Below are 20,291 nucleotides of genomic sequence, written 5' to 3'. Positions count from 1 at the left end.
CTTCTGCAAAATGGGGGTAAGGGTAGACACATCGTACGATTGTTGTGAGGGCCGACTGACAGTGAAGGGCTTAAAATAGGGGCTGGCTCAGGGAAAGCCCACCTAAGGGTTTGCTAAATAGGTCCGTGTGGACCGTCTCCCAGTCACCCTCCCTTCCACTCTGAAGCTCTACTCGGGCTTCTCTTCCCCCTCGCTCTTCCATTCTGGCCCCCTCTTCAATCCATCCGCCACACAGCAGCCAGAGGGAGCTTTTAAATTATAAAACAGGGTGTGTCACTCCTCTCTCAGACTCACCGGGGTCCTTGTCCCCTGAATAAAGCCCAAGACTGAACGTCTCTCCGCCTTGGCCCTCACCTCAGGATTCCAGCCACACTGGTTTCTCTCAGGTCCTCAGGGCCCTGGGGGCCTTTGCCCATGTGGCCCTCTCCTGCTTGGTGTGGTTCTTCCTCTTCCTCCTCAGTTAATTTCTTCTATCCTACAGCTTTAGGTCAAGCACCACCTTTTCCAGGAAGCCCTCCCTGATCCTCTCATTTGTTTGAGTCTCCTCCAGCAGGTCCTGAGAGCTCCATGAGGGGAGGGAACGTGTGTCCCCAGAACCTGACACGGAATCAGCCTGTTGTAATTATCTGTTGCATGTTTACAAATGTCCAGAAACATCTGGAAGGAGCATAGCAAACTGATCAGAGTGGCTCCTCTGGGGCCGGAAAAAGGAAGGGAGTTCATTTATTACTTTATTGGACCAGTTTTTAAATTAGGGTAAAAAAGGTGATGAAGCCTACCTTTCTTGGGGTGGTGAGGCTCAAATAAAATGAAGCCAGGCAGGGACAGGGAGAGGGAAGTAGAGAATGGGCATTTCCCCAGCAACCTTGACCTCTCCCACCCTCACATTTGCTCCCAGTACATAGTCCCCGAACTGGGCCCAGACATCATCAAAATATTTATTAAAACCAAAGCAGAGGGAACAGAGCTGTTAGGAAGGCAAATCAAAGTGCAGATTGGAGGGTGGGGCAGAGCAAGAAGTGGGGTGGAAGGGGCGCTTCAAATGCCACAGGAGGGGCCCCTGTGGTCTGGGCTGGGGGGGAGGCCCTTCACCCCACCCCTCCCGCCCACCCTGTCAGTGAAGGTCCCCCACTCACCTCTCCCATCTCACATCCATCCTGGGGGCAGCTGGGGCCCTGCAGTGACCCCGTGGGGAGAGACCACCCCCCTCGATCCACCCATGGCTGTCAGTCAGTCAGTCTGTCTCCCTCCCTCACTTTCCCAATAAATAAACCATTCAGGCCTCAGCTCCTTCAGAGTGGGGCAAAGAACAGCTCAGGGACCCCTGCCCTCGCTCAGGGGTAAGAGAGTTGCGGCATCAGCCCCGCATCCCTCCTACCCTTTGCTGATGCCCCAAGCTTGCCAAAAAGGCCTTGATAAATAAATAACGCTCCATTAAAGCTTCGATCAGAAAAACCTTTAAGACGACAGAAGTGCTCTCGCGGTCCTGCAAACGAGCAGGCCAAGGCCTCGCCACCCGGCCCGGTCAGCACGCAGGATTCTGGGGGCAGGTGGCCACCCTGGGCCTCGTGGGGCCCCTGGAGCAAGGAGACCAAAAGTGCAGTTAGAGCCCCCGCCATGCGCACACATGGGCTCATGCACACACACGTGGACACACTGGGGCGTGTTTTCAGTGCACACACAGATGTGTTCACCTTCATTCCCCGGTACATGCACACACACATGCTCACACACCACTCACCCCGTGTACACACGTGTCGGGTGTTGGGTGCATGCACATACACACCACAAACAGAATCCTTCCCTTCCTGGCTTGCTCAGCCTCCTGGCAGTAGCCAGACTCCAGAGCTAGAAGCTTCTGGAGGTAGGGGAGAGGGGTATAAATTAAATGTTTCCAATTGGACTAGGAGGACGGCCAGGGGCAGGGGGCTCCAGGGCTGCAGAGACAGGGTGGGTATCCCAGGAGGCCCTGGTCCCCCTAAGCCCCGTCAGAAATCCAGGGGAGTGAGGTCCCCAAAGTCACAGTCGAAGAGGTCTCTGATGCCCTCGCCCTCCTCAAGGCCGAAGTGGTAGTCGAGGGCCTCGTGCGGGGGGGACAGGCTGATGAACTCCTCGGGGAGGAGGCCGGCGAAGTCCTCCCGCACGTGCTCCAGGAGCGAGTCAGCCGCCACCAGTGGGGACAGGCGGTCCTCGTCCATGGGGGCCCGCAGGCTGCCCATCCGGGAAAGCAGAGGTTCTGGGGAGACGGGGGAGCATCACAGGCCGGGGACGCCCCGGCGGGGAGGGCAGAGGGGCTGTCACGCCTGCCCACCCACCCGGGAGAGGGGGCCCCACCCCGCCCTGCCCACCCACCCTTCACCCACCTTGCTCCAGGCTTAGCAGGGACTGACTGGGATCCGTGGCAGGGGATGAGGGGGGAGATGATGGTGGTGGTGGCACTGTGGTGGCCGGGTCAGCTGCCCTGTCCTCCTCCCCAGAAGCTGCACCCTGGGACGGGGTCTTCCCGGGGCTGATCCCGCCCGCACTCTCCTCAGGGCACAGGAAAACATCGATGGGGCCTTGTTTGCTCTTAAGGGAGATCTGAAAGGTCTGGGTGAAGGTAGCAGGCAGAGTAAACTGAGGCTCAGCTACCTACCAGCCCAGCCCAGCCTGTCCTGGTCCAGTCTAGACCCCCAGGTCTCACCTCTGAGGAGTCCACGGCTTGAAGCTGGGTCTCGGGAGGGGCCTTGATCACCATAACCATCTGTTCTGCAGGGTCCGCAATGCTACGAAGGTCCTGGCAGGTCACATAGGCCAGGGTTGGTGGAGTCAAGGACCACATGACCTTTGGCCTTTGGGGGCCACCCACCCAGACAGCTCATAAGGCAGAGCCCATACCCGCTGAGTCACTCCTGTCCTCTGCATCTCCCACTCCAGGGCCTGGCACATAGCTGGCACTCAATCCTATCTCATGCCCTTGAGCCTCAGTTCCCACATCTGTACAGTGAGACCACTCTCTACCCATCAGATCTCAAGGTAATAATGGCTGCCTGCAATAATTTCATATAAATTACATAAATACAGGTTTGGTACTGAGAATTTACTCTGACCCATGACCTTGGTGTCAATTAGTAGTTATCTCCAAAATGTATAAACATAATTTGGGTATTCACTTAAAAAAAAAAAGCTTATTTTAAAATAAAGTTTCTATTTTTGTAAATAAAAGACAAATAAAAACTTATATCTCTAACCTTGAAGCTACAACCAGGTACCGAATCATTGTATTAAATAAATGTTTGTTATTGGTATCCTAGCTTTTCTTGTTTTAATCTGTGCAACTTTGGAATAGGATTATTTTCCCCTTTTACAGATGAAGCTGAGACTCAGAGAGTAACTTGTCCAGTGTCACACAGTGACTAAATGCTGGGCCAGGACTGGTATCCAAAGCCAGAACCCTCTCCTGAATCCAGGGCCCAGGGTAGCCTCTCTATTCCCACTTGGATGGGGCCACGGTCACCCTCCAGGCAATTCAAGGATATCGCTGGCTGTCAGCATCCTCGGAAAGCAGACGCAGCTGCGTGGTGCAGATGTGGATCAGGTGGTCCAGCTGCCGCTCGCTTTCCTGCAGTTGCTGGAGGTCCTGGGTCAATCCTTCAAGCCGCCCACCGATCCCCACTGCTGCATGGCTGCCTCTGCCGGGAGGCAAAGGGAGGGTTAGCAGCTCCCGGCCCCTCTTCCCGGGAGGCGTGACCCTCAGCAGAACAGTCTGCTGCTGCCTCTGTTCTGTAAGACCCAGGCGAGCCCTGGCTCCTCTTGGCCTGGCTCCTCAGCTGGGAAACAGCAGAGGGCTGAAGCTGGGCTCCAAGGCAGACTGGCTGGGTTCAGCGTCGGGCCTGAATGTCTGTGAACACCCGTGTGTCCCTCATAGGGGGCTGGATACGTAAATGAGGGCAGACATGCCGTGGAATACCATGCAGTCGTGTAAAAGGACAAGAATGCATTAGATGCAGACATGGAAGCATTTCTAAGACATATTAAGTGAAAAGAAAAAAAATGATGTAGAATGGAATATCTACCGAAAACCGAGAACACAAATGTGTCAGAGAGGGGAGTAGGATGACCAGGGAAAGAGGCAAAAAGGGAAAAATAAAATAAGAATTAACAAGAATAAAACAGCTGTGTTAAACAATCTCATCAATGGCAACAGAAGCCAGAACAATGGTCACCTGGTGGTATGAGGCGTGGACTGTGGGGAGGGGCACCAGGGAACTTTCTGGGGTGCTGGAAATGTTCCTTATTCTTATTGAGATGGTGGTTACCCAGGTGAAGAAATATGTAAAGTTGCATTGAGCTACATGTAGGTAAGATTTGTGTTCTTTCCTGCATCTATCACCTCAGGGAAGCCAACTTTCCTCTCTAAACCTCGGTTTTCCCAGCAGTAAGATGGTGATCCGGGCAGCCACAGTGGGTATCGCTATCAGCTCCTCCGGGCTGGCCTGGCCCTGGGCCTCCACCCACCCTCCTGTTTGGCTGGTACCTACAGCCACTGGATGTGGTTCTTGGACTTCTTGGCGATGAGCTGGATGCCCTCAAGGACGTTGGTGATGTCATAGATGCGCCGTTTCTGCACCTTCAGCACCTCAGCTGCCCAGTTCAGGTCGACGACACCATCGGCCGAGCGGCTCAGCAACTCCAGGAAGCGCTTGGTGGTCAGATTCAGCGATGTTTCATAGCGTGACTTCTCCCCTGGGGATTTCACACCTGGGGGCCAGGTAGGGTAGGGTCCCTCAGCACCACGCCCACCCCCCAGCCCCAGCCAGGCTCTGGGGGATGGGGCTGGGGGGGCAGATGGCTCCTTCCCCTTGGTGAGGCCAAGCAGGGAGGCCCTGTGGCAGCCTGCCAACCACAGTATTCCTCTTCCGGCCGGGGAACTCCCCACCCCCCAGGGCTTGGGGAAGCCATGCCAGGCGGCCACTCCAGCTGCCCCTTGGCGCCCCCAGAGGCCTGGCTCAGGCCCAGGCCTAACAGACCAGAGCTTAGTCTGCAAGCATGTTTGTCTGTCCACAACCACCCCCCAACCTGGGTCCAACCAGGAGGTCTGCCCTAGCCCAAGCTCGGGGGGTACCTTTTCCTGGGTGGCGGCCTCTGCCCCGAGCTGGCCCACTGCTCTCAGCCAGGTACTGATGGTCAGTTTCCAAGTCCAGCCTCCGCTTCACCTACGGCAAAAACAACGGGAGGATGCCCAGTAACCAGGAGAGTGGGGCCACAAGAGACCTGGCTGAGGGCCTGGTGCTCCCGGGCCGCCCCCTGCCTCAGTCTCTCTCCCAGGATGCCCAAGTGTGTGAGTGAGGGGGAGGTCCCAGGGGACACAATCCTACCCCATAGGACAGAACATTCAACTGGAAGGCAGAAGCTCCAGCCCCAGTTCCACCACTACCTTCTCGGGGGCATGCGGTAGTTTGCAAATTTTTTTTTTTTTTTTTTTTTTTTGGTACGCGGGCTTCTCACTGTTGTGGACTCTCCCGTTGCGGAGCACAGGCTCCGGACGCACAGGCTCAGCGGCCACGGCTCACAGGCCCAGATGCTCCGCGGCATGTGGGATCTTCCCGGACCGGGGCACGAACCCGTGTCCCCTGCATCGGCAGGCGGACTCTCAACCACTGCGCCACCAGGGAGGCCCTCTCCTTGCTCTCTTTACTGGATCATTCACTCTTGGTGGAAGCCAGCTGCCATGTCACGCAGGCACTCAAGCACCGTAAGGACAGGCCCAAGTGGCAAGGAACTGAAGTCTCCCCCCAACAGCAACACAGGTAAGCTCAGAAGCAAATCCTCCAAACCTAGTCATGCCTTCCAACGACTGCAGCCGGGCCAACATTTTGGCAGCAACCTCAGAAGAGGCCCTGAGCCAGAAGCACCCAGCTAAGTAACCCCTGAATGCCTCACCCCCAGAAACTGTATGATAATAAATGTTTGTTGTTTTAAGCCACTAGGAAACAGGTCCTCTGAGTAAGTCACTGCCTCTCTCTGGTTTCTGACTGTCTGTGAATATGGCAGCACAGTAATGGCCCCATTTTACAGATGAAACAACTGAAACCCAGAGAAGCGCACGGTCATATGGGCAGGAAATGGCAGAACCAGGAGTCCTGCCCAGGTGCCCCCTGATTTAGTTACACCACTCAAGGATGGAGATTGCCCTGGAGGTCTCACAGGCATCTCCAGTGCATCCTGATGTACCCTCCCCTCCCCCACCCACAGGGTTTCCTGAGCTAGAACCTGGTTCAGCCCCACCTGCTGCCCTCATCACATCTAGCTACCAAGAAATCCTGTCACCGCAGCCACCAGCACCTCCCACCTGGACCAGCTGTCTTCCCATTGGTCTCCCTGCCTCCATCTGACCCCCTCCACCTTAGTATCCTCATCTGCCACCAATTCTCCACAAGAACTTCTGCTGAGACATCTTTCTTCACAAACCTGTGTCTCCAAGCCTTAGCTCATGCTGGTCCCCTCCCTGGCTTGCCCTTGCCTCCCTCCCTCCTAATTCACACCAACGCTTCCCCCTCTGTGGGCAGGCACCTTACCCATAAGCTAAGCCTTTCCGATCCCACAAGAGAAACTGAGCCTCTCCTCCCTCAGAACTGCCTCAAACCCAACCTTTCCCGACAAGGTCTCTCGCTACAAATTTCTGCGATGCGTTTGTCTCACTCAGAAGACAGGGAGCCCCTCAGAGGCGGGCACTGGGTCTGAACAGTCTCTGTACACAGGGTCTGGGCATCAACAAACGTTTGCTGAATGAGCCACCCCACATGCTGACGGACCCCGACACTCCCTCTCACGCACACACTCATGGATTCCCTCAGGGATCCGCGGATAGAAGAGCTAACACGCGCTGAGTGCCTCCTGCGTACCGAGCACCACTAGGTAACTGCTTTACCTGCGTGCGGTCATCAAACCCTCCAACCATCTTGCAGCAGGTGCTCTGAGGACTTCCACTTCCTGAGGAGCCTGCACCTCGGAGAGGTCACATAGTGAGAGGTGGAGTCAGGATCTAAACCTTAGTGGGCTGGGCAGAGGCTAGTCCGGAAGCCAGGCCCCCTAAAGCCGAACCAGAACATACCCCCTCTCCAGCCTTGCCCCTAGGGCCTGAACCCTAGTATGCTCCAGCCAACCGCACCCCTTGCCTCCTTCCTGCTCCCCATAGGGGTGCCCACCCTGAAGGCAGATCAATGCCACACTCTAAAACAAGGGCTCAAGCAGATGGATGCCCATTTCTGCTGCTGCTCTCTAGAGATGCAGGCACAGGGACCCAAAAGGCAGGGGTGAAGACAAACAAAACATTGGTGAAAAAATCTGGATGACTCAAACACCCATCCATGGGAGGGGACACAAAAACTGGTTCATCCAGCCTCTGGAATACCACGCTGCTGTCAAGACGGAGTGAGGCAGGCTGATACAGAAGCCTCCCAAGGACACATTGACAAGAAACACATAACGCAGTGCATTTATGTGATCCCTTTTGAGGACAAAGAGCTCATGAAACCATTTTCTCTGGTTCAGTTTCTATTACTATAGAATCCATTTCAGGGGTGACCCCTGTATGGGAGGGAGGACCATGAGGACCATGCTGCCTTATCTCTAAAGTGTGGATGATGTGCTGTTGGAACACAGACATAAAGGAAAAACTTCAATTTCTAAAACTTTAGAAAAATAAAGTTGTCATAACCACCTTAAAAACAAAAGCAGGCTCAGGAGGAAAAAAAAAGGAAAAATGGATGGGGCTGGGATCTTGTCCCCCTCAACTTTCTAGCCTTTTAACTCTTTTTCTGTAGTAAATGTGTATTATATTTAGTTTGTTTTTTAACAGCCATGACAACAGGGTAGAGGTGGACAGGAAGGGCCAGGAGGAATGGCTGAATTGCACAGAGACTTGTATGCAGGAGGAACTCAATGAATGCTCACTCGTGCAGAAGCTGAGCCTGTCACTTGTTTCAAGGACTGCCCCAAACAAATGCTAGAGCAGAGGGTCAGTGGAGGCCACAGCTCAGATGGCCAGTGGCTACCCACAGGTACAATGTTAGGGGGTGTTGGGTGGCAAAAGCTGGGCCTATGTTTCTGGACTTCAGCTCCAAGACCGCACCAGCCCTCACCCCTGCCCACGGCAGAAAACGCCTACTGGCCCTTAAGTACTGTGATGGCAGAGGCCCCTTACTTGCCTGTGCCTAGAACCTCATAGGTGCTCACTAACTGTTGAATGAACAGAATGCTCAGGCCCAATGAGGCTGCCCCTGACACCACTGGGGGTGGAGAGCAGAGGGCAAACGTCCTCAGCCCAGTCCCTGGCTGTCCCTCTGAGCCTGAAGCTCAGTTCCCCAAGGGCAGGACCCACAGCCCTGGGCCTGCTAGGTACCTGTCAATCAGCTAAACTGGAGGCTACTTGTCCAGGCTCCAAGCTGGGACCCACAGGGACAGGTTGCTGGGGTACAGGAGACGAGCCAGGTGGCCCACCCCTGGTACAGCTTCCATCCCTCTCACTCATTTAGGAGGAAGGGACCTTGGGCTTCCTTCAACCTCTATTAGCATCTCCAGTATGCAAGGCATCCCAGCAGTTAACCACTCAGGAAATCTGGATTGGTCCCAGCACTCACTAGCTGACTTACTAGGGAATGTTCTAACATCTCTACGCCTCAGCTTCCCTATCTGTAAAAGGGGAAGGTTGTTGAAAGGGTTAAATGAGTTAATTGGGTAAAGTGCTTGGCACAGGGTCTAATACACAATACAGTCTCAAAACAATGGTGCCTGCTATTGTTATTATTAGCATCTCGGTGATTCCGGAAGGAAGGCCACACTGGGCGAGGGGCCAAGGGGGTTGGGGGAACCTTGCCGGGATGCCTCAGGGACCAGCTGCCACCCAGGCCATGAGCAGTTGGGCGGCTTCCACCTCCTTGCCCTGGGCCCTGCCTCCTCCCACAACCTGCTCCAAGCCCTATGCAGAGACCCCATCCTGCCCATCTGTGCCTCACCTTCACCCACAGGTTGTGCCAGTCAAACTGGTCTCCACGCCCTGTCCTGGAGCACACAGGACCAAGCTCCAGGGCTCCACTCCCTTCTCCCCCTGTAATTCAGCTGCTTCTTTTGGGCCCCCCAGTCTGAACTGTCTTGAGCCTCTTGCTGCTCAGGGAGCACTTTATCAAGGCATCTCCCTGGGGCATTTACTCTCTCCTGGCACCGGGGGCCTCCTCTGCAGCTCCCAGAGGCCCAACCCACCCAGTACTTCCACTGGGGCCCAGGGGTCTGCCTGCCTGATTAATGAGGTTCCATGGCAACCAGGGTCTGGGAGGGTGGAGGATGGCAGATGGAAGGACAGGCAGAGGGAGGGGATCAGCAGCTGGCCCAGCCACCCCGCCCCTGCAGAGAAGGCCTCCCAGCCAGGCGGCCTGTCCCCAGAGGCCCGGAGGGCCAGGCCTGCACCTGGCAGTCCCAGCATCGAGGCAGGAAGGAGGGTCTCCTCAGTGGCTCTTCCAGTCTGGACCCAGGACGCCCCCCTTGACCTCCCTAAGCAGCCATGCGCACCACCCAGCCACACGTTCTGGTCTGAAGCCAGCAGGCCTCAGTTCAAATCTCACTTGCAGCCTTGTGACCAGGGGGCAAGTCACTTCCCCTCTCTGGACACAGTTCAGATGGGCACAGTGACAACACCGAGCTCACAGCATGGATGTGAGTTTTAGCTGCCTTGAAGTCTGCCAGAGACCTGGCATGCAGTCAGCGATAGCTGAATACACGTGGGGCCATTATTATCACTGAGTCTGACCCTCGAGCGTCTCTGGCGAGGAAGCTGAGGCCCAGAGCACAGAGCAGCAAACAAGGACTGGCCCGAGGTCACCCTGCACCCCGGGGCGGGGCCCGGAGGACGAACCCAGGCTCGGCACCGCCCAGCCCGGGCGCGTCAGCCCACCCTCCTCCGCCCCAGCTGCCGCCGGGCCAAACACCGCGCCCCGCCAGGGTCTGCGCGGGGGTCCAGGTAGCGCAATTGGCCCAGTGTCCCTGGTGTCCGTACCGGCGGGCGGCCGAGCGCGGGGCGCGGCGCGCTGGGTGTGGGTCGGGGCGCCTGCGGCGTGGCGAAGAGCAGCAGGTCGGGGTCGCGGGGCCCGGCGGCGGGTGCGGCGGGGCCGGCGGGGGCCGGCGGGGCGCTGGCGTCCTGCGCCGTGGAGATGATGACGATCTGCGAGGAATCGAGCAGCCGCAGCGCGCCGGCCCCAAGGAGGGCCTCCAGCGCCGGCGCGCAAGGGCCGCCCGTGGGGGCCCCGGCCACGGCCATGGCGCTCACGGCCCGCGCGGCCCGGGTGGCAGTCGGCGGCGGCGGCGCGGGCCCATGGCGGCAGGCCGAGGCGAGGACTCGATCCCGCTCCGGATCCCGCTCCGCCCCCGGCAGCCGCTGCCTGCAAAGTCCCGGCCACTTTTACGCGCCAAATCCTTTTTGCCGCGAAAGAGCCACGAGCCGCCGAGCGCTGCCACCATTGGCTATCCGGACTGTGACGCAGGCGACGGCGACAGCGCCTATTGGCTGAAGTGCGCCGGACCTGCGGCGGAGGGCGGGACGGGGCGGCGGCGCGAGGCGGTCTGGCCAATCGCAGGACGGGGCGCGCGCAGGCTTTGTCGGGGCGGTGCCAGGCGCGTTCGCACTCCCCGCCCCGAGAGGGGATGACCCCTGTCCGAGGAGGGGGGCAGCCAACCACTCCCCGACGTACCCCATCCTGCTGATGCCTCTAAGTGGAGCTAGAATGTCCGTTCTGCATATCTCACCGTCAGCTGACCTCACGTGACCCCCAGAACCCCCACCTGTGGCCCCAACACACTCAGGTCAGATCTCTAGAAACTGCCCCTCCTCTTTTCTGGGTTCTCACCTCCAAAACCCCAGCCACATCTCCCTTCCTCAACTTGCCCCACCAATGCCATTCACTTTCAAATTCTGCACCCACCCTATCCCTCTCACCCAGAGTCCAAGCAGAAGATGGGGAGGGATGTCTGACTCAGTGCAGCTTGGGCTTTTCTACAAGCCCTCCTGTAGCTGGAATCTCTTCAACACCCCATGCACAGCTTCTGCTTAAACTGATTCATTCACTCATTCATTCAACAAACGTTTTGAGAGCCTGCTCTGTGCCCCATTCTTGACTCCTGGCCCTAAGGAACTCACAGTTTAGTGAAAAGGGAAGGAGGGAAATAGGTAAAAAATGTTTACAATATGATGTGGAATTTCCACTATTGAAGTAATTCCAGGGGGCTTCCCAGGTGGCGCAGTGTTAAGAATCCGCCTGCCAATGCAGGGCACACAGGTTCGAGCCCTGGTCCGGGAAGATCCCACATGCCGCGGAACAGCTAAGCCTGTGGGCCACAACAACTGAGTCTGTGCTCTAGAGCCCACGAGCCACAACTACTGAGCCCTCCAGCCACAACTACTGAGCCTGCGCACCTAGAGCCCGTGCTCCACAACAGGAGAAGCCACCGCCATGAGAAGCCCGTGCACCGCAATGAAGAGTAGCTCCCGCTCGGGCAACTAGAGAAAGCATGCGTGCAGCAATGAAGACCCAATGCAGCCAAAAATAAAATTAATTAATTAATTAATTTTAAAAAATAATAAATAAATAAATTCCATGTTAGATCTAACAAAGGGAGAAGGTGAGTGTGCTGAGCATGAAAATGCATTTAATCCAGAGGCCCTGGGACCTCTCCATCAGCCGTTTCTCATTGCTCAGTTCACCTGATTTGACCAATATTGTCCTCTCCTCTGTGCCAGGCTTTGTGCCAGCACTGAGGGCAGAGATGTGAAAGGTTTGATGATTTCTATGAACTTGCCTGCCATCTGGTGGGGATGACCCATTAAAAGAAAAAAAAAAAGTAGCTAAGATGCAGTCAAGAATGAGATCCCTAGGCCCGGCATAAAGATCACTTCTTCCAGGGAGCCCTCCACTGTTGGAGCTAGCTCACTTCCTCCATTGCCCAGCCTAGCCTCTGTTCTAGCAATGAGTGTGCAATGGATTTCTCTATCTGCCTCTATCAGACTGGGAGCTGCATTAGGGCCTCTTCCCAGCACTGGCCTGGTCCAGAGCAGGTGCTGAGAAGGGTTATTAAAGAAATAGAGGCTGATGCTAGAGGCTACCTGGAATGCAATGAGAAGGCCCTGGTTCTCCAAGAGTAGCCCTTAGGCCCCCGGTTTCAGAATCACCTGGGTGCTTGTTAACTATGTGCCCACCCCAGCCCTGCCAACTTAGAATCTAAGTGCCTAGGAATCCTCATTTTCACATGCAACCCCCCACCCTCATTCCAGGTAATTTTTATGCACGTTCATATTTGAGAACAAATTGGTATTCCTGTATAACCAAAATGTATGGGGCAGCCTCGAATTACAGCCCCTTGTGGACACTTCTTAGCCTCAGTTTCCTCATCTGTAAAATGGGCTTATTGGGCTTCCCTGGTGGCGCAGTGGTTAAGAATCTGCCTGCCAATGCAGGGGACACGGGTTCGAGCCCTGGTCTGGGAAGATCCTACATGCTGCGGAGCAACGAAGCCCGTGTGCCACAACTACTGATCCTGTGCTCTAGAGCTCGTGAGCCACAACTATTGAACCCACGTGCCACAACTACTGAAGCCCGCGCACCTAGAGCCTGTGCTCCGCAACAAGGGAAGCCACCACAATGAGAAGCCCACGCACGGCAACAAAGAGTAGCCCCCACTGGCCGCAACTAGAGAAAGCCTGCGCACAGCAACGAAGACCCAACACAGCCAAAAATAGATAAATAAATTTATTTTTAAAAAAGGGGGGGGCTTATTGCCCTGGCGCCTTCCAGGGTTGCCATGTGGATGAAAAGTATAGAGTTTCATAAACTATGAGATGGTTTAGGAACGCAGCAGGAGTTTCCTAAGCATTTTGTGAAATTACTCATCGCAAATCCCGGACTATGTCAGCACTAGAGGGGACCAGAGAGACTAAATAAGCCTCTCACTTATGGTACAGAAGGGAAAACTGAGGCCCATTCAGAAGTGAAGCCAGCCAGTGATAGAATCTGGCCAACATGGATTCCCAGCCCTGGGCTTGGCCTGTCCCCCTCCTTTCTCCCTAGTTAGAGAAGCTCCCATAAGAATGGTAGGTCTCATTCTACATAGCCAAGCCAGATCCTGACAAGAGGGTGAGAGAAGCCAGCAACATTCCCACTCCAAAGGGAATTTCCTTCCTTCACACATTCCCAAAGGGTCTCAACAACAGTAACATTCACTCTATAAAGCCCTCTCGTGCCCAACAGTCATTCAACAAACATTTCTTGGGCACCTGTTATGTACCAAGCACTGTACTGGTTGCTGGAGAAGGAAGACAGATACTACTGCCCCATTTTATGATGAGGAAACTTGAGACCTAAAAGGCATGAGCTTACCTAGCGGATGAGAAAGCTATTATTCAGGCTCCGTAAGGCCAAAGCCAGGGGTTTTTCAAAGCCCTGCCCTGCCCAAAGTATTCAAGTACACAACCTCCCAGGTAGAAGCAGGTGCCCTCCTTCCCACAATCCCTCCTGTCCTGCTGCAGCAGAAAGGAGTGAAGAGCAGAATTCCCAATGTGAAATCCAGGAAGAGATACGGGCCTTCTGTATCTATTAATACCCACTTGAAAACAGCAAAGGCCTGATAGATAGAGCCTCTTGGCCCCAAGCCCGACAGATCCTGATAAGGCTGTTCTCAACAGTTCTCAGGCTGGTAGCCTTCCAAAAAATCCATAATTACTGGGCAGCCACTTCCACTGATGATCTCCTTTCAACCTGACACTCTCATAAGTGAAGCCTGTTTATCCACATGGTGTGGGATGGAGGCTCAGAGAGGGGCACTTGCAACTCAAGGTCACACAGCAGAACTGAACAGTCCCCCACTGTAAAACCCAGGGCCTGCCCTTCATACACACCACCCTCTGTAAATACCCCAGAACCAGGCTCAGGGCTGTCAAGATTATAATGTGTGGTTTCCAAAACATATTATGGTGGATAGTGGCTTAATTAATAGGTGCTCACCTCCATCACCACCATCACCAACTCCTTACTCCAGAGGAGTCCAAAGGAGTGGAAGCTCCTGGACCCACAATCCTCCACCTGAACACATCTTTCCAAGAGGCAGGATGGTAGAGGAGTGATAGCATGGGCTTCTAAATCAGGTGGATGTAAACCGGAATCCGAGTCTGTGTGACCTTGGGCAAGTCAATTACTTCCTCTGAGCCTCACTCATTCAATCCACAGATATTTACTGAGCACTTACTATGTGTCAGATATTGTGCCAGGTGCCAGGGAGACAGTTGGAAGCAAAACACTCATCTCTGACACCTGGAGCTCACAGTCCAGTGGGAGAGTCAGAATTATTTCTATGTATCTGCACAATATGCTCATTAAGAAGTTTGACAAGCGACATGAATAGTTCAAAGCTATTTATTCCACATACACCATCTCCCCTAAACGTACATTCATAGCTTAAAAAAAAATCTCCAAACATGAATATCCCATTATGATAAGGAGAAATGATTCTGTCGTGACTTAATTTTATTAAGGGGCACAGAGGCATCCATTGTTGAGTTCTGGCAGAAGGAGGTGGGGAGTTTTATGTCTGCAACGTTACATTCATCTTGAATGATCCCTTGTCACTACACTGAATTGTTTGACTGACGGTTTACTGTCACTGGAGTAAACCGTCACTGTGCCAGTTCTGGCTGTGTCTGTCACTGTGCCAGTTCTGGCTGTGTCTGAACACAGGCCTCTTACCCATTCGGGAAGCCGCCTAACATGGGAGCAAGCCTTGGGAGTCAGGCAGACCCCAACCATGTGGCTTGGCCAGATGGGTAAGTGATTTACCCCACTGAAGACCTTTGCTTGCCTCATCCATAGAACAAGGGGCAAAGGCTCCTTGACAGAATGGGTGCCAGGGTTAAATGAGAAAACAAGACAAGCAGAGTTTTCAAATTTTCAAACTGCAGGTATGATTTAATTTACCCAGATTATTTTTTTCCTGAATTATGAATTAGTCTTAAAATTTTTTTAATTGGGAAATGCTATATAAAAATTAAAATATCTGGCTTTAACAAAAACCCAGTAATATCTGGCAATACCAGGCAGGCCATCAGGGTGCTGAGCAGTTGCTGTCCCCCATTTAGCCAGAGCCTTGACCCTCCAGGCCACGAGCGTCCCTGCCTGGATTGCCTCACTCGGTGACCTTATTTGCCCTGCCATTCTGGGTACCTGGGTTTGCAATCCCTGATGCCTGTGCCTGGAACAGAGTAAGCAGCCAATAAATGTTAACTCTATTAGTGACATCATTACAGCAGCAGCACAGCTCCTCTGCTTTGTGGGTAGCTAAAGAGAAGATATGGACGTGGCAGAGTAGGGAAAGTGGGTGTTCACAGGGCTTAGTGCCAGCCAGCAGCTGCCTGGCTGTGTGGCCTTGGCCAAGTCCTCGGCCATTAGCTGGTCCATATGTTCAGTGGGGTTGGGCCAGAAGGTCCAAGGTCAACGGAAGTGGATAGGCCTCTAGTTGATAGGCGAGCCTCCTTTCCCTCGAGCCCCCGTTATTCCATGAGCTCACGCTCTGGGGAACCCTCTCCTCTCCAAGGCTGGCCCAGTGCCTCTTCCCTTCTCTCCATCACTCCAGCCTCTGCGGAGAGATTATGCTTTTCCAAGGAGAGGGGAGAAAACCAGACACAGTGGCTATGCCTGCCCTGACCAGTGTGGAAGTGAGGAGGTGGGGAGCCCTTAGAGCACAGGGGCTCTGTTTATTCATCTGTAAAATGGGGATGGTAATAATAATGATAACAGTGTTTACCTGATAGGGTTGTTGGGACATTAACTGAGTTATTACAGTGCTTAGGGCAGTAGCTGGCACATAGAGAGCCCTCAATAAATGTCAGCTGTTACTAAGAATGAAAGATGAATCACTGGAGCAGCTTGCCTACATCTCCTCCTGATTTTTCCAAAAGAGAAAAGAAAAAAATTCTTGTTAGGCTGCAGAACAGGAGAGTTTTCAAGCAGCAATCCCTGCACTGCCTCCCAAACTCTATTAGGTTCAAAGATAAGAAGAAAAATACATTTGGAGGGCAATGAAGTGGGTAGATGAGACAATCCCATATTCCACTGATCCTCAGACTTTTTTTTTTAATTAGTTAATTTTTAAATTTTTTTGGCTGCACCATGCAGCATTCAGGAATCTTAGTTCCCTGACCAGGGATCGAACCCGTGCCCCCTGCAATGGAAGCACAGAGTCTTAACCACTGGACCGCCCGGGAAGTCCTCTCTCAGACTTTTTTTTTTCATATTTAACATCTCTGAAGTTGAAGGGCATCACACAATCAGTGGCATGTCCATTTTTAGTTGGCAGCTCTTTTCTTTCTTAGGGGCTCAAGATAACTCTGTGCCTCATCTTGGATGGCGTCTTAGAAGTCAGGAGATAAGGTGAATGAAGAGCGCAGGGCCGGGGCCCCGTCAGAGGCCCTCATTGTTCTCATCACCTCCAGCCTCACCAGCACATTTGAGGCTGGCCATGGTGGAGCGAGCCTCTTTTCTTTCTTTTTCTCATTTTCTCTCTGACACCTGCTGACCTGCATTTGGCCTCTGGGTTGACAGGCACATGGCAAATGCGGTCAGGGAGGGGAGTAGGGAGAGCTCAGGATGAGAAGAGAAAGGCTCTTTATCATATATTAAGATATTCAGAGAGCAGGAGCCAGAGATATTCTCTCTCCCTTTTTTTTTTTTTTTTTTTTTAAACAACAACAAAAAAAATCCCTGCTGGAAGCCGGAGTTATGTATGTGCCAAACAGGCCAGGAAACCCAGCAGGCCTCCTGGAGCTGGCAATGAACCGAAACAGGGGCATTGTGTCCAGGCCACTGGCTGGCTGAGGGGCATTGTTAGGGCCTGGCCCTGTCTGGGAAGAGGGGGGCGGAGGGGGCAGGGGGAGTGTGTTCCCATGACTCCCTGGGGAGTAGCAACAATCGGGACCAGCTGGGAAGCTCGCATGCCAGGGGCCCGGTGGGCGGGTGGCCGCCCCCAGAGGGGCAGTGGAGGGCCGCAGGGGGCTGCAGAGGCGAGGGGGGGCAAGGTCAGGGCCTGTTTCTCAGCTGGGGGGGTGTCATTTGCTACACCCCTCTCTCTCACCTCCCCCCTCCCAAAAGCCCTGGGCCACTGAGGTGCTCTCCAAATGACACCCCAGATATGCCCACTTCTCTCCACCCCGCGGCCCCCACCCCCGGTCCAGGCTGCCATGGTCTCTCACCAGGACCACTGCCTGGCTTCCTCACTGGATCCTTGCTGGCAGCCTGGCCCCTTACATTCTGTTCTCCGCACACAGCTCGAAGGATCTTTCCAAAATGTAAATCATATCACATCACTCTCCTGCTTAAACCTGCCAAAGGCTGCCTGTCACACTTAGAAGAAAACCCAAAGCCCTCACTCTGACCCACGAAGCCTGCCTGATGGGCCCAACCAGCCTCCAGGACTCCATCTCCAACACTCCAGTGAGCCCCCGCCTGGCACTCTGTCCCAGCGACGCAGACCTCCTGCCAGGCCCTGGGATGCTGTCAGCTGTTCCCCCCTCAGGGCCTGTGCACTTGGCAGATCCCCTGCGGGGTACACCTTTCCTCTACATGTTTGCATGACTCGCTCATCATTTGGGTCTCAGAGCAAACAGCACCTCCTCAGAGAAGAGGAGGGAAAAACAGACCCCGCCGTTCTCCCTGGAAAACAGACCCTGCCATTCTCCTCCCAAGTCACTCTATTACAGTGCCTGTACTACTGGCTTCCTGGCATCTACCACTCTGAAGTGACCACATCTGTATATTCATTTGTCAGTTTTCCCTCCCTGGACGGTAAGCCCCAGGTGAGCAGGAACTGGCTTCTTTCATTGCTAAATCCTAGCCTCCCTGGACTTCCCTGGTGGTGCAGTGGTTAAGAATCCACCTGCCAATACAGGAGACACGGGCTTGATCCCTGGTCCAGGAAAATCCCACATGCTGCGGAGTAACTAAGGCTGTGCACCGCAACTACTGAGCCCACGTGCTGCAACTACTGAAGTTCGTGTACCTAGAGCCCGTGCTCCGCAACGAGAAGCCACCGTAATGAGAAGCTTGTGCACCATAACAAAGAGTAGCCCCCACTCGCCACAACTAGAGAAAGCCCACGTGCAGCCAAAAGTCAATCAATCCATCCTAGCCTCCAATATCACCAGGTACCTAGTACCTAGCAAGAACTCAGTCAATATTAGCCATTATTTTTACTATTCCTGTGCTCAGGGCTTGGTAAACAATGTCAGCTGCCACAGGGGCAGGCTGGGAGGGTCACTTTCAAGGAGGAGTTCTGAATCTGTGATCCATGAACCCAAGTTCCATAAACTTGGGACAGGAAAAAAAATTACATCTATATTTTCACTAGTCTCTAACTGAAATGTAACATTTCCTTCGATCTTAAATGTAGGCAACAAACCAGAGGCCAATTAGTAGCAACCTGGGACTTTATCTCCAAGAGAAATCACAGCTATTTCCATACCACAGCTGCCGCAGGGATCTTGAGATACTATTTATGCTTATTGCACCTGTGAAATCATGGTAGCTTTGGACCTGCCACTAGATCTTGTTATCTAATGTGTTAAAAAAGAACACATGTTACAAGAGACTTCCCTGGTGGTCCAGTAGGTAAGGCTCCATGCTCCCAATTCTGGGGGTCCGGGTTTGATCCCTGGTCTGGGAACTAGACCCCACATGCCGCAACTAAGAGTCTGCATGGCACAACTAAAGACCCTGCATGCTTCAACTAAGACCTGGTGCACCCAAAATAAGTAATAAATAAATATTTTAAGATTTTTAGAAAAAGAACATACATTATTAAATCACAAATTTAAAAAATATTTTGATAATTATTTCAATATTCAATATAATTGTTGTCTTTTGTAATCCTATTTCATTTTATGGGTTTTAAAAACACCATTCTTGAGAAGGATCCATAGGCTTCACCAGATGCCAAAAGCGTCCATGACCCACATAAAAAAGACACCCTAGGGCTTCCCTGGTGGCGCAGTGGTTGAGAGTCCGCCTGCCGATGCAGGGGACACGGGTTCGTGCCCTGGTCCGGGAAGATCCCACATGCCGCGGAGCGGCTGGGCCCGTGAGCCATGGCCGCTGGGCCTGCGCGTCCGGAGCGGGGGAGGCCACAGCAGAGAGGTCCACGTACCACAAAAAAAAAAAAAAAAAAAAAAATACACCCTAAAAAGGAGTGTCTTAAAAGAGATGGGCTTCCCTGGTGGCGCAGTGGTTGAGAGTCTGCCTGCCGATGCAGGGGACATGGGTTCATGTCCCGGTCTGGGAGGATCCCACATGCCGCGGAGCGGCTGGGCCCGTGAGCCACGGCTGCTGAGCGGGCGCGTCCGGAGCCTGTGCTCCGCAGCGAGAGAGGCCACAACAGTGAGAGGCCCGCATACCACAAAAAAAAAAAAAAAAAAAAAGAGTTGATGTGGGGAATTTCCTGGTGGTCCAGTGGTTAGGACTCCTCGCTTCCACTGCCAGGGGCCCAAGTTTGATCCCTGGTCAGGGAACTAAGATCCTGCAAGCTGCACAGCGTGGCCAAAAAAAAAGAGCTGACGTGGTCTGAACTTGATCCCTCTCTTAGCTGATGTCCAGCCCACGAGGAGAGGCTGAAGGGGGAGCCCAGAAAAGCAGGGGGAGCAAGGTTTCTGACAGAGACCCCACGACCTGCATTTCAGTGCTGCCTGGTCCCGTCTTATTTATGAAATCATGAGCACACAGGCCTGTAACAGAAAGCAGGGAGCCCTCTCTAAAAGCAGTAGTCAGAAGACAGCCCAGCTTTCCCTCTGTCCTCTAGCTGGACTCCTGCGGCCTCCAGCTCCCAAGAGTGAGTCCTGTAGGAGGCCTCTGGTTAAAATTAACACCCTCTCACCCAAAATGCTTTTCAAGGCTGAAACAAGACACCCCCCATCCCTATGAATCTGGAACAAGGGGAGGAAAAAACATAAATTTCTTTTTATAAATGCCCTCTAACTTGTCGCAGAAAGCAACCCATCTGCAGTCACAGACTGTTGGCTCCAGGAGGTGGGGCACTGGTTTAGGAGGGTGTCAGGTTTAAAGCCTGATTCTCATAAACACAAAACACACTCACGGGAGTGGGAGAAGCGAACAACGTGGACAGAAACGCCATCTCCAGGATCCTTTCTGGAGCCTGCGAAGTGGAAGGCGGGAGCCGCGAGCATCACAGGAGGCGGCTTCTTGGCGCCTCGGCCTGTGAATCATCGCTCTCAC

At 53.7% G+C, this 20,291-nt stretch overlaps 1 protein-coding gene across 3 annotated transcripts; it reads right to left on the bottom strand.

Annotated features, from left to right (window-relative positions):
* Nucleotides 1-906: 906 nt before the first annotated feature.
* E2F1 (E2F transcription factor 1) lies at nucleotides 907-20,257 on the bottom strand. Of its 3 annotated transcripts, XM_060078602.1 has the most exons (8): nucleotides 20,152-20,257; nucleotides 6,911-6,981; nucleotides 5,105-5,195; nucleotides 4,521-4,740; nucleotides 3,519-3,671; nucleotides 2,684-2,798; nucleotides 2,364-2,589; nucleotides 907-2,236 (listed from the first exon to the last, which is right to left on the bottom strand). In XM_060078602.1, the coding sequence occupies exons 1-8, from the start codon at nucleotides 20,240-20,242 to the stop codon at nucleotides 1,989-1,991; spliced, it is 1,215 nt and encodes a 404-aa protein (XP_059934585.1). In that variant the 5' UTR covers nucleotides 20,243-20,257; the 3' UTR covers nucleotides 907-1,988. The 3 variants fall into 3 exon arrangements, with proteins under 3 accessions (XP_059934585.1, XP_059934587.1, XP_059934586.1); XM_060078604.1 differs by lacking the exons at nucleotides 6,911-6,981; nucleotides 20,152-20,257 and adding an exon at nucleotides 10,031-10,425; XM_060078603.1 differs by lacking the exon at nucleotides 6,911-6,981 and having other exon boundaries at nucleotides 908-2,236; nucleotides 20,152-20,244.
* Between the last annotated feature and the right edge of the window lie 34 nt (nucleotides 20,258-20,291).

Source organism: Mesoplodon densirostris, chromosome 16 (assembly GCF_025265405.1).
Source record: "Mesoplodon densirostris isolate mMesDen1 chromosome 16, mMesDen1 primary haplotype, whole genome shotgun sequence".
Taxonomy (NCBI): Eukaryota; Metazoa; Chordata; class Mammalia; order Artiodactyla; family Ziphiidae; genus Mesoplodon; species Mesoplodon densirostris.
This window is presented reverse-complemented; position numbering and strand designations above follow the sequence as displayed.

What these genes read in the sequence shown, in the direction of transcription:
- E2F1 (XM_060078604.1), bottom strand. Translation starts at nt 10,291, where the DNA reads ATGGCCGTGGCCGGGGCCCCCACGGGCGGCCCTTGCGCGCCGGCGCTG. An exon ending in GAGGATGCTGACAGCCAGCG is followed by an intron (nt 2,799 to 3,518) that starts ATATCCTTGAAT and finishes GACTCCACCAAC; the next exon opens with CCTGGCCTATGTGACCTGCC. An exon ending in AAGCCGTGGACTCCTCAGAG is followed by an intron (nt 2,590 to 2,683) that starts GTGAGACCTGGG and finishes ACCTTCACCCAG; the next exon opens with ACCTTTCAGATCTCCCTTAA.